We start from the raw sequence: 13,502 nt of genomic DNA on the forward strand, positions 1-13,502 counted from the left end.
AAAACATATAAATATGTAATATTTGGATTAAAAACAAGCTCTGAAAATTAAAAATATAAAAATAATTATCAAAATCAAATTTCCGAAATCGATTTAAAAACAATTTCGTCTGATTCCTTGTCGGTTCCTGATTCAAAAAAACATGTAGATATGATATGTTTGGATTAAAAACACGCTCACAAAGTTAAAACGAAAAATATAATATATGTATTCTTAAACGGATTTTTGTTTTGATGTAATATTTTTCATTCAATTTTCTTTTCATGTTTGCTTGCTCTTCATTTAAACTGTACAATAGCCGCCATTTATATGTATTTTTCTAGAAAACTGTAAACACCACTATAAGCATTATGCTTGTGTTGTTTACTCTATATATATGCGTTTTTTATTTGTAAATAATGCACAAACGTTGAATAAAACAGTTTAAACCAAACGAAGAGAGGTACAGAAAAGCGTGCTATGCAGCACAGCGAAACCACTATGTACAGCGCTGAACAGGCTCGTCAGTTTCACTCCGTTTTGCACAAGCGGCGGACTAAGGTCATTGTGAAAAAATGCAGTGCGTTCAGTTTCATTCTGTGAGTTCGACTGAGCTTGACTAAAATGTTGTATTTTCGCCTCACGCGACTTGTTGTTGTTGTCCTCAGTTGCATGCAGGCTGCTTCAACCCTGAGTTGTTTTGCCTTATTACATTTAGTCAAGTTTTGATTAAATGTTTTAACATAGAGGGGGAATCGAGACGAGGGTCGTGGTGTGTGTGTGTGTGTGTGTGTGTCTGTGTGTCTGTGCGTGTGTGTGTGTGTGTGTAGAGCGATTCAGACTAAACTACTGGACCGATCTTTATGAAATTTTACATGAGAGTTCCTGGGAATGATATCCTCGGAAGTTTTGTTTCATTTTTTCAATAAATACCTTCGATGACGTCATATCCGGCTTTTTGTAAAAGTTGAGGCGGCACTGTCACACCCTCATTTTTCAATCAAATTGATTGAAAATTTGGCAAAGCAATCTTCGACGAAGGCCGGACTTTGGTATTGCATTTCAGCTTGATGGCTTAAAAACTAATTAATGGCTTTGGTCATTAAAAATCGGAAACTTGTAATTAAAATAATTTTTTTTATCAAACGATCCAAAAACATTTTCATCTTTTTTTTCGTCATTTTCTGATTCCAAAAACGTATACTTATGTTATATTTGGATTACAAACAAGCTCTAAACATTAAAAATATAAAAATTATGATTAAATTTAAAGTTAATTTTCCGAAATCGATCTAAAAACAATTTCATCTTATTCCCTGTCGATTCCTGATTTCTTGGCAAAACCAAGAAAGCACTAAGTCTCCTCAAAGTATTAAAACGAGAGACCTGGGCCTCAAATAAAGACAGCCTGCTTCACGTTACGAAAGCCATTATAAGATCCCGTTTAACATATGGTCAAGAAGCATTTTTTGCTGCATCAAAATCGAATCTAAAACTATTGGAAAGAGCCGAAATGGCTGCCCTCAAAATCATCTTTGATCTCCCAAAACACTCCATAAACAAATTAGTGTATCAAGAGGCTGGCTGGCTGCCCCTCAATGAAGAAAGAAGACTAACGTCGGCCCAGTACGTATCAAGAGCCAGTACAGTTGATAATGCTGTAAACGAAGAGCTCACTGCTGATTTCGACACAACCTCGGCCCCTTACCAAAACCTAACAAGTCGCGTAAGGCGAAAATACAATATTTAGTCAAGTAGCTGTCGAACTCGCAGAATGAAACTGAACGTAATGCCATTTTTCAGCAAGACCGTATACTCGTAGCATCGTCAGTCCACCGCTCACGGCAAAGGCAGTGAAATTGACAAGAAGAGCGGGGTAGTAGTTGCGCTAAGAAGGATAGCACGCTTTTCTGTACCTCTCTTTGTTTTAACTTTCTGAGCGTGTTTTTAATCCAAACATATCATATCTATATGTTTTTGGAATCAGGAACCGACAAGGAATAAGATGAAAGTGTTTTTAAATTGATTTGGACAATTTAATTTTGATAATAATTTTTATATATTTAATTTTCAGAGCTTGTTTTTAATCCGAATATAACATATTTATGTTTTTGGAATCAGAAAATGATGGAGAATAAGATGAACGTAAATTTGGATCGTTTGATAAATTATTTTTTTTTTTTACAATTTTCAGATTTTTAATGACCAAAGTCATAAATTAATTTTTAAGCCACCAAGCTGAAATGCAATACCGACGTCCGGGCTTTGTCGAAGATTACTTGACCAAAATTTCAACCAATTTGGTTGAAAATGAGGGCGTGACAGTGCCGCCTCAACTTTCACGAAAAGCCGGATATGACGTCATCAAAGACATTTATCAAAACAATGAAAACAATGTTCGGGGATTTGATACCCAGGAACTCTCATGTCAAATTTCATAAAGATCGGTCCAGTATTTTAGTCTGAATCGCTATACACACACACACAGACAGACAGACAGACAGACACACGCACATACACCACGACCCTCGTTTCGATTCCCCCTCGATGTTAAAATATTTAGTCAAAACTTGACTAAATATAAAAAGAAAAACACCCACAATATACGAAGCAACAATCCCACTAGCAGACTATGTTCAACCGATATTTCAAGAAAGTGGGGTGAACCCAGGTAGGATGGCCCAAATTCCCATTTACCCCTTCCCCTTTTGGTTCATGGAGTCCCCCATTATCATCCCTGATCACGATCTGGGTATAACAAAGAAAGATAACCCTGTGCTTGTCTCATCAATAGTAAGAGAAATAATCTCAAACAGTTACAAAGATCACCTACAAATATTTACTGACGGCTCAAAACTTGCCACATTCATTTCTTGCCTCATGATTAGCATATGCATCGTTCACTGCTTGTTGTTGTTGTTGTTTAGAAATCAGTGCGCGCGCGCGCAAGTTTGTATGAATGTGTTCGTGCGTGAGTGTGTGTGTGTGGTGTCGGTGTGTGTGTGTGGTGTCAGTGTGTGTGTGGTGTGCCAGTGTGTTTGTTTGAGTTCGTGCCTGTGTGTGTGTGTGTGTGTGTGTGTGTGTGTGTGTGTGTGTGTGTGTGTGTGTGTGTTATAGTGTCAGTTATTCTTTCTTTTGTCCCGAATCCTTGCTTTCCAGAAACCTGTGATGTCATTCTTCCTTGAAAATTTCTTCAAAAACTTGGTTGTCCAACTTTTGTCCGAGAGATGAGGTCGGAACGGTGGTATGAGAAGAATTCATAACTTGACACCTTGATGTCATCTGACTGATTGGCTAATTACACACTTGACTGTCTTTTGTCGACCTGGATCATAAAATTGCCGACCATGTTGATTTACCCACCCCCTTATGAACGTGAGTCTACTTGAGACATCAGCGTAGCCAACACACACCAAACCCAAAGTCGGACCGTAACAAGTTTTCATTATCTTATGCCTGTCACCCCACCCTTTTACCCCCCCTCCGCCCCCACCGCTTACCCCTTCTCAGTTCACAGTTAATTGTCTGCAGCCTCAACCCCCCCCCCCCCCCCCCCCCCCGTGGGTAATAAATCACTCGACTATCGTCGCCTGCTTCTGATGACCGCTCTAAATAATTTGTCAGATAGCAGTGTGCAAAAGACACCGTTGAGTGTACATGTATTACCTTTCCTATATGCTTAGGACACGTGCCTTTTCAAGTCATTGTCAATTACAAAATGTAGGTCTTACAACACAGCCACTGATTTTCAGGTGACGGTATCAATGCCGGGTCCCTGCTCTGCGAAAAAAAAAGTGTTTGCATTAATCGGAAGAAACATACTGCATAAGCGTAATTTATACAGAGGTATGATGTTCTTAAGTTGTGAGATTTTTTAATGATCACGATGCCTTCAGTGCTTACTAAATTCATTGATTAGATTGATTTTATATAATGAAGTTAGAATTCTGCTGCTCTGATTAGTGAAATATTCAAAAATGCTATCATTCTATTTTGGCACCGTCATGGCTTTGTAGACTTATAATATATCTGCGTAATTGATTTCAACTCTTAGAAATCAAAATTATAACAAATTATATTGTGTCTCCTCTTGTCGTTAAATAATCACAACAACTGTAAAACAAATTTGCTTTGATAAAGCTCCCGTTTTTCTCTCAGAATTTTGCTCATTTTTGTTTTGTTTACATGCCCCAGACACAAAAACTACAAAACGATTCATAAAAGTTCCGTTCCATGCATTCCGTCTCCTCTCAATCTAAGATCCCCCCCCCCCCCCCCCCATAGACCCTCCCCCCAAAGTTTTCCGCTAGCCTCTTCGACTTTTCCCAACGAAGCGTACAGGAGCGGGGCAATTAGGAGCCTTTGCAATTTTATGACCCGTCTGAAAGAAGTGATTGACTGGACACTAGCTGCACTGTCAAGTGCTCTTAAAGAAGCGATCAGATACGTGAGAATCACAGTGTGACATTTGACAAGAGTTTGACGGAAGTCTGGCAACCAGATGTTAGAGGGAAAAAATAACTCACTGAAAAAGTGAGATCGCACGTGTCGGACAGATGAAGGTTAGAAAACTTTTCGAAGAAGGGACATAATGCTTTATTTCATATATTAAAAAGAAATACATGTAGTGTCAACACTCAGTTGGCAGTAGGCCAGAGACATAGTAGGCAGTGGAAAGTTACTAAAAAGTGACCTAAGTTGAAAAGATGTGTATTTCTACTCCAGACATTATAGAGGCTCTGGTGTCACTAATATCAATGTGCTGTCTTTGCTTTGTTTAGCGACCAGCATCAAAGAGGCGCATAGAGGACTGCCTGGGAGAAGAGGACCACCAGGACAAAGAATGAAATCGATTGAATATGCTGTGCTGTTGCCCTGCAAAGCTGCGTGCATTTTTAGTTTCTCCGCAACATAATATGCATGTTTTTGTTATGAAATAAAATTGTTGATCGTATCTTGAGTTTATGGTGTTACACGTAATAGTCCTTATGATCTGTGACTGAGTGTGAAAGTTGGTGTGTGTGCGTGTATACATTTACCAAAGTTGCATTCACGTCGAAATCAAACCAAACCACAACCACAACCAAAAATTCACGTTGTGTCGACGTGTAATTCACGTCAATTTTATCAGAAAAAAATGCACCAAAACACAACTTTTACGTTGTGTCAACGTAGAATTCACGTAATTTTTCATCTAAATTTTGACCTAAAATTTACGTTCCATTCACGTGGACATTACGTAAAAATGCAACGCAATTTCAACCAAACCACAACCACAACCAAAAATTCACGTTGTGACAACGTAAAATTCACGTAATGTTTTTACGAACAATCCACCTCCACCAATAATTCACGTTGCATTCACGTTGGTGTCACGTAAAATGCAACGTTGTTTTCCAACGTTATTCCCACGTGATTTCGTCCATACAAATCTACGTAAAAAAACGTTGAAACGCAACGTAAACCCAACGTAACCCAACGTGAATATAACGTGAATACAACGTAAAATTGTTTGCTGGGACCATTCTTTCGTCCCACCTCCACCCTCCCCCTCTTCCTCCTGCTAGCTTTCTCTTGTTCTTTTTGGTTTGCTTCAACTATGCTGTTTACCTAGATAGTTCCATAGTTTATAAGTAATGTTTGTCCGACATCATATTTTTGTTAATTTGTAACTACGTAGGGCGCGTAATATAAGCGTTCGCTTGAGTTCGTGTCCCTATTGTTTATCGTTGTATTGTTGTACCATGTTTGATTTAATAAAACATTGTTTAAACCAAAAATGAGGGTGTGACAGTGCCGCCTCAACTTTTACAAAAAGCCGGATATGACGTCATCAAAGGTATTTATCGAAAAAATGAAAAAAACGTCCGGGGATATCATACCCAGGAACTCTCATGTCAAATTTCATAAAGATCGGCCCAGTAGTTTAGTCTGAATCGCTCTACACACACAGACAGACAGACAGACACACAGACACACATACACCACGACCCTCGTCTCGATTCCCCCCTCTATGTTAAAACATTTAGTCAAAACTTAACCCTAAGTCAAAACTTGACTAAATGTAAAAATGGGGAGTAAAAATTTCGTGGAGGGAGTAATTTTTGTGTGCCTTGGGGAGTTCTTTTCTCGTACGAAAGGTGTCACGAAATTCTTACTCCGGAGTAAATTTTTCGTGGAGTAAAAATTCCGTGTTTCACCAGCAGCCCTTTTGCCATGTTTGGGTAAGATTGTGGTAAAAAGATATATTGAGTTAACTGCTCTTTGTTTACTGGGTGTCATGTGACAGAGAAGAAGAAAAGTGGGAGCGCATTTTCTATCATGTAATACTCTCTGTTTGGGACCATAATATACATCTGCAGTCACAACGACCTGTAAAAATGGTTTGAGGTAAGTGTTAACCACCTATCACTGGAACTTCACTGAGTGTAAGTGCATTAGATCATACATAAAATAAGTAAAAATACAGCGGCTGCGCCATTTTGTCGTCTGCTAATTTGCTCGTCTTTCCATCCCGAACTGTGTGGTCCATTCAATTAATGTTACTTTGTGATTGCTTGACAGAGTTTCAGTTCCACAGTCTGCACACTGCTTGCCATACAACTCTATTCCAAGTGCAGAGAAACAACTCATGTTTGTAGGGCTGTGCAGTGCCGTTGTCTGATGAGGACACGTCTTCATATCAAACCGAGTAATGGAGTATCTCGGAAAGTACGTAACAAGAAGGCGTTAAGTAGGCAATATGACTGGGCTCTGGTCAGTTGGGGAGGTCGAATCCCTTAAGCGCATTTTCTATCAATAATTTATATGCTGACTGTCAGCATGGTTTTAGAAAAAGACGTTCCTGTGTCACTCAACTCATAGAGGTCATGGAAGACCTCACAAAATTTGTTGATGAAGGTGAAGCCATAGATATTATTTACTGTGACTTTAAGAAGGCTTTCGATACTGTGCCGCATGAGAGATTACTCCTAAAGCTTGCTTCGTATGGGTTTAGTTCCAGCGTCCTTTCCTGGATTCGGTCATTCTTGAGTGGCCGGTCCCAGAGGGTACGAGTTGGACAGGAAACGTCGAGCCAAGCAGCAGTTCTCAGCGGAATTCCACAGGGCAGCGTTTTGGGGCCGGTTCTATTTACAGTGTTTATAAATGATTTACCAGATGTGGTTAGTGGTATAGTCAAGATATTTGCGGATGATACAAAGCTATACAATAAAGCAACAAACAGTTCAGTCATGCAAAAAGACATACACTTACTTCAGGATTGGACAAATAAATGGAAATTATTTTTTAATGTTTCAAAGTGCAATGTTCTGCATTCTGGTAAAAAGAATCCCAAATATGACTACGTGATGACTGTCAATGATGCTATTGAAAAAATAAATGATGTGAATAGTTATACGCTTATGATATGTATCATTGAGGCAAGTGCATGTGCAGTGTCGCAGGTTGCTGAGAATGGTACTGGAGGTTGCTGAGAATGGTACTGGAGGTTGCTGAGAATGGTACTGGAGGTTGCTGAGAATGGTACTGCAGGCACCTGCTGTGTGTTGGCCAGCCTGTTGCCCTGAATGCAACGAGGAAGAAGAATAGAAATCATAGATGTTAAGCCTGTTGCCCTGAATGCAACGAGGAAGAAGAATAGAAATCATAGATGTTAAGTCTGTTGCCCTGAATGCAACGAGGAAGAAGAATAGAAATCATAGATGTTAAGCCTGTTGCCCTGAATGCAACGAGGAAGAAGAATAGAAATCATAGATGTTAAGTCTGTTGCCCTGAATGCAACGAGAAAGAAGAATAGAAATCATAGATGTTAAGCCTGTTGCCCTGAATGCAACGAGGAAGAAGAATAGAAATCATAGATGTTAAGCCTGTTGCCCTGAATGCAACGAGGAAGAAGAATAGAAATCATAGATGTTAAGCCTGTTGCCCTGAATGCAACGAGGAAGAAGAATAGAAATCATAGATGTTAAGCCTGTTGCCCTGAATGCAACGAGGAAGAAGAATAGAAATCATAGATGTTAAGCCTGTTGCCCTGAATGCAACGAGGAAGAAGAATAGAAATCATAGATGTTAAGTCTGTTGCCCTGAATGCAACCAGGAAGAAGAATAGAAATCATAGATGTTAAGCCTGTTGACCGTAGACCAAGAGTATGAAGTTTTTTTCTGATGTATGCGTTTCAAATAAAAATGATGACAAGATTATTCATCGGTGTTGCAGGTGAGAGTGACTGCATCCCGGCAACAGATCGAAGTCTGGCAGAATGTCGACAGAACCTCTGCTGGGTGGCCATGGTGACGACCCGGCATGCTCTGACCCCCAGCAAGGGGGCACCACTCACCACTACCACTCCATCAACAGCGACCAACAGTACTCCCCCCTTCTTCAACCCGTGGTCAGCCATGACGGCGGCAACACACGGGGTGAGGACGAGACACATGTTTACCGACGTCGCTGGTACATCCTGATCCTGTTCAGCCTGATGTGCGGCACACAGGGCGGCGTGTGGAACACCTTCGGCCCGATCTCGTCCACCGCCGAGGACGCATTTGACTGGGACACCAGCAACATCGGAATGCTGACCAACTGGGGACCCATCTCCTTCATCGCGGCGACAGTCCCACTTATCTGGGCCATGGAACACAAGGGTGGGATCATCTTATTCTTTGCTACATGTTTTACCTATCTCCTTCATCATGGCGACAGTCCCACTTATCAGGGCCATGGAACATAAGGGTGGGATCATCTTATTCTTTGCTACATGTTTTACCCATCTCCTTCATCACGGCGACAGTCCCACTTATCTGGGCCATGGAACACAAGGGTGGGATCATCTTATTCTTTGCTACATGTTTTACCCATCTCCTTCATCACGGCGACAGTCCCACTTATCTGGGCCATGGAACACAAGGGTGGGATCATCTTATTCTTTGCTACATGTTTTACCCATCTCCTTCATCACGGCGACAGTCCCACTTATCTGGGCCATGGAACACAAGGGTGGGATCATCTTATTCTTTGCTACATGTTTTACCCATCTCCTTCATCGTGGCGACAGTCCCACTTATCTGGGCCTTGGAACACAAGGGTGGGATCAGCTTATTCTTTGCTACATGTTTTACCCATCTCCTTCATCGTGGCGACAGTCCCACTTATCTGGGCCTTGGAACACAAGGGTGGGATCATCTTATTCTTTGCTACATGTTTTACCTATCTCCTTCATCGTGGCGACAGTCCCACTTATCTGGGCCTTGGAACACAAGGGTGGGATCATCTTATTCTTTGCTACATGTTTTACCCATCTCCTTCATCGTGGCGACAGTCCCACTTATCTGGGCCTTGGAACACAAGGGTGGGATCATCTTATTCTTTGCTACATGTTTTACCCATCTCCTTCATCATGGCGACAGTCCCACTTATCAGGGCCATGGAACATAAGGGTGGGATCATCTTATTCTTTGCTACATGTTTTACCCATCTGGCGACAGTCCCACTTATCTGGGCCATGGAACACAAGGGTGGGATCATCTTATTCTTTGCTACATGTTTTACCCATCTCCTTCATCACGGGGACAGTCCCACTTATCTGGGCCATGGAACACAAGGGTGGGATCATCTTATTCTTTGCTGGATGTTTTGATCCAGGTTTTTGTATTGCTCAGTTCCACAATGTCACTGGTGTCTGTCTGCCTGAATTGGGCTGAGGTGCATGAAGCAAGACTGGGTGCCACCCATCAGAATGGGCATAAGCTCAATTCAACCAATCTGACGTACCACCCATCAGGATGGGCATAAGCTCAATTCAAGCAATCAGACGTACGACCCATTAGGATGGGCATAAGCTCAATTCAACCAATCAGACGTACCACCCATTAGGATGGGCATAAGCTCAATTCAAGCAATCAGACGTACCACCCATTTGGTTGGCATCCAGTTCCGCTTTGTGCATGCCCTTCAGTCCTGGTGTCTGCCAACAGCAGTTCCCTCCCCTCCCAGCCTATCCCACACTAAAACCCTCTGTTTACCCTCAACAACAATTTAACCATACAAATTTTTGAAAGGATTATATAGTCATGATACTATAACAAAGCTTCCCTTGTACATATAATTGTTTGACCTGTTTTGAGTTGTGCTGTACGTTTCAGGTCTACGGGTGGCGTCTCTGTGGGCGGCGTTCTTAATCGCGTCGGGGACGGTGGTGAGAATATTCACCATGGAGCCACCAGGAGTCACGATGTGAGTCGCACAGTCTTGTTGCATGTTATAAAGAAGTTCCCCCTTTCCTGCATTTCATTTACGGCACTTCTTTCTCTCTCCCCTCTCTTTTTTCTTAATACAGTATTTGGGTAAAGGCACAGTAAGCCTCCCGTAAACCATCACAGATACTGTCAGGCTTTTACACACAGTACAAACACCCTTTCATTTAAACACTCACCGCTTGAGAACATCCTAGGTGCCCTCCGTAAAGAACGAGCAATTTTCAAAGAATTTATTTTTGCGTGGTTTATCTTACCCCTGAGCCATCGTGGACCCAGTTTCCCTTTTTCACAATGCAGTTGTCAGTTTGTAATTTGAATGCGGCTCGCTGTGAGCTTATCTGCAATAGCACGTTATTATGTACCTCTGATTATGCACGAAACAAACGGATGTGGTTCACAAGAACTCTAGCGATGGCTTTTGACTGTTCAGAGGAACTGGCGATAGGTATAAACCGTCCTCTGCTACGAGAACCACGACCTTGCGTGACCCTGCTTCCGGGCTTTTCTTTTTTCAAACTTTCAAAACTTCGAATTGTACTGATCTTGTCTTGATGAAAAAAGAATCTTTTATGATTTAAGAATGTTTGTGTAACAAGCTGTCAATTTATTATTTAGATTTTAAAAGTTAGGTCTAGCGCCAAAACGTACCACGGTCCGATTGTGATGGAGACAATCCAAAAAATTAATTCTTTGAAAATTGCTCGCTCTTTACGTAGGGCACCTAGGATGTTCCCATTCGGTGAGCGTTCAAATGGAAGGGTGTTTGTACTGTGTGTAAAAGCCTGACAGTATCTGTGATGGTTTACGGGAGGCTTACTGTGCCTTTAAAGAATGTAAGACGCTTGAAACTATGTTAGGATTTGCGCCATATAAATACCCTTATTGTTATTATTATCATCTGTCAGACTAATGAACGTGGGTCAGGCGCTGAATGGACTGGCAGGCCCCATCGCCATGGCGGGCACCCCTGCAGTGTTGTTATCATCATTGTCACCATTATCATCATTACTATCTGTCAGACTAATGAACGTGGGTCAGGCGCTGAACGGACTGGCAGGCCCCATCGCCATGGCGGGCCCCCTGCGGTGTTGTTATCATTGTCACTATTATCATCATTACTATCTGTCGGACTAATGAACGTGGGTCAGGCGCTGAATGGACTGGCATGCCCCATCGCCATGGCGGGCCCCCCTGTGGTGTTGTTATCATTGTCACTATTATCATCATTACTATCTGTCAGACTAATGAACGTGGGTCAGGCGCTGAATGGACTGGCAGGCCCCATCGCCATGGCGGGCCCCCCTGCGGTGTCGGCCACCTGGTTCCCCCCAGAACAACGTACGCTCGCCACCTCCGTAGGCACTTTCTTCGGCATGTTCGGTACCGCCTCGGGCTTCCTTATAGGTAGGCTGTACTTTGCTTTTCTAAAGCCTGATATTAAGCGTGCAAAGTCAACATTGGGAAGTCTACTTCACAAAGTCAACATTGGGAAGTCTACTTCACAATGCTGGCTGCATGAAGTTTTGTAAAAGAAAAAACTTTTCAAAGTCCTTGCAAATGTAAAGTCAACTTAGGGCTCAATTAGGGACAGCTTTGTGATATAGTGAAACTTCCCTTTTTCCTTATATAGGCAGTAAATCGTGTGACTTTTACTATTCTTAGATATAGTGGAACTTCCCTTTTTCCTTATATAGGCAGTAAAGCGTGTGACTTTTACTATTCTTAGATATAGTGGAACTTCCCTTTTTCCTTATATAGGCAGTAAAGTGTGTGACTTTTACTATTCTTAGAGATAGTGGAACTTCCCTTTTTCTTTATATAGGCAGTAAATCGTGTGACTTTTACTATTCTTAGATATAGTGGAACTTCCCTTTTTCCTTATATAGGCAGTAAAGTGTGTGACTTTTACTATTCTTAGAGATAGTGGAACTTCCCTTTTTCCTTATATAGGCAGTAAATCGTGTGACTTTTACTATTCTTAGATATAGTGGAACTTCCCTTTTTCCTTATATAGGCAGTAAAGTGTGTGACTTTTACTATTCTTAGAGATAGTGGAACTTCCCTTTTTCTTTATATAGGCAGTAAATCGTGTGACTTTTACTATTCTTAGATATAGTGGAACTTCCCTTTTTCCTTATATAGGCAGTAAAGTGTGTGACTTTTACTATTCTTAGAGATAGTGGAACTTCCCTTTTTCCTTATATAGGCAGTAAATCGTGTGACTTTTACTATTCTTAGAGATAGTGGAACTTCTCTTTTTCCTTATATAGGCAGTAAATCGTGTGACTTTTACTATTCTTAGAGATAGTGGAACTTCCCTTTTTCCTTATATAGGCAGTAAATCGTGTGACTTTTACTATTCTTAGAGATAGTGGAACTTCCCTTTTTCCTTATATAGGCAGTAAATCGTGTGACTTTTACTATTCTTAGAGATAGTGGAACTTCCCTTTTTCCTTATATAGGCAGTAAAGTGTGTGACTTTTACTATTCTTAGAGATAGTGGAACTTCTCTTTTTCCTTATATAGGCAGTAAATCGTGTGACTCTTACTATTCTTAGAGATAGTGGAACTTCCCTTTTTCCTTATATAGGCAGTAAATCGTGTGACTTTTACTATTCTTAGAGATAGTGGAACTTCCCTTTTTCCTTATATAGGCAGTAAATCGTGTGACTTTTACTATTCTTAGAGATAGTGGAACTTCTCTTTTTCCTTATATAGGCAGTAAAGTGTGTGACTTTTACTATTCTTAGAGATAGTGGAACTTCTCTTTTTCCTTATATAGGCAGTAAAGCGTGTGACTTTTACTATTCTTAGAGATAGTGGAACTTCCCTTTTTCCTTATATAGGCAGTAAAGCGTGTGACTTTTACTATTCTTAGAGATAGTGGAACTTCTCTTTTTCCTTATATAGGCAGTAAAGCGTGTGACTTTTACTATTCTTAGAGATAGTGGAACTTCTCTTTTTCCTTATATAGGCAGTAAAGCGTGTGACTTTTACTATTCTTAGAGATAGTGGAACTTCTCTTTTTCCTTATATAGGCAGTAAAGCGTGTGACTTTTACTATTCTTAGAGATAGTGGAACTTCTCTTTTTCCTTATATAGGCAGTAAAGCGTGTGACTTTTACTATTCTTAGATATAGTGGAACTTCCCTTTTTCCTTATATAGGCAGTAAAGCGTGTGACTTTTACTATTCTTAGAGATAGTGGAACTTCTCTTTTTCCTTATATAGGCAGTAAAGCGTGTGACTTTTACTATTCTTAGAGAT

General features: G+C 40.8%; 1 protein-coding gene across 1 annotated transcript in view; it reads left to right on the forward strand.

Moving 5' to 3' along the window:
• Window positions 1–6,240: 6,240 nt before the first annotated feature.
• LOC138947871 (solute carrier family 49 member 4 homolog) overlaps window positions 6,241–13,502 on the forward strand; it is a 33,574-nt gene continuing 26,312 nt past the window's right edge. Inside the window, exons 1-4 of the mRNA XM_070319432.1 lie at window positions 6,241–6,369; window positions 8,198–8,625; window positions 10,123–10,213; window positions 11,477–11,640. Of these exons, the coding sequence (XP_070175533.1) occupies window positions 8,241–8,625; window positions 10,123–10,213; window positions 11,477–11,640 (640 nt within the window). The 5' untranslated portion in view covers window positions 6,241–6,369; window positions 8,198–8,240. The remainder of the gene's footprint in view (window positions 6,370–8,197; window positions 8,626–10,122; window positions 10,214–11,476; window positions 11,641–13,502) is intronic.

This window comes from Littorina saxatilis, linkage group LG14 (genome assembly GCF_037325665.1).
Source record: "Littorina saxatilis isolate snail1 linkage group LG14, US_GU_Lsax_2.0, whole genome shotgun sequence".
Lineage (NCBI taxonomy): Eukaryota > Metazoa > Mollusca > Gastropoda > Littorinimorpha > Littorinidae > Littorina > Littorina saxatilis.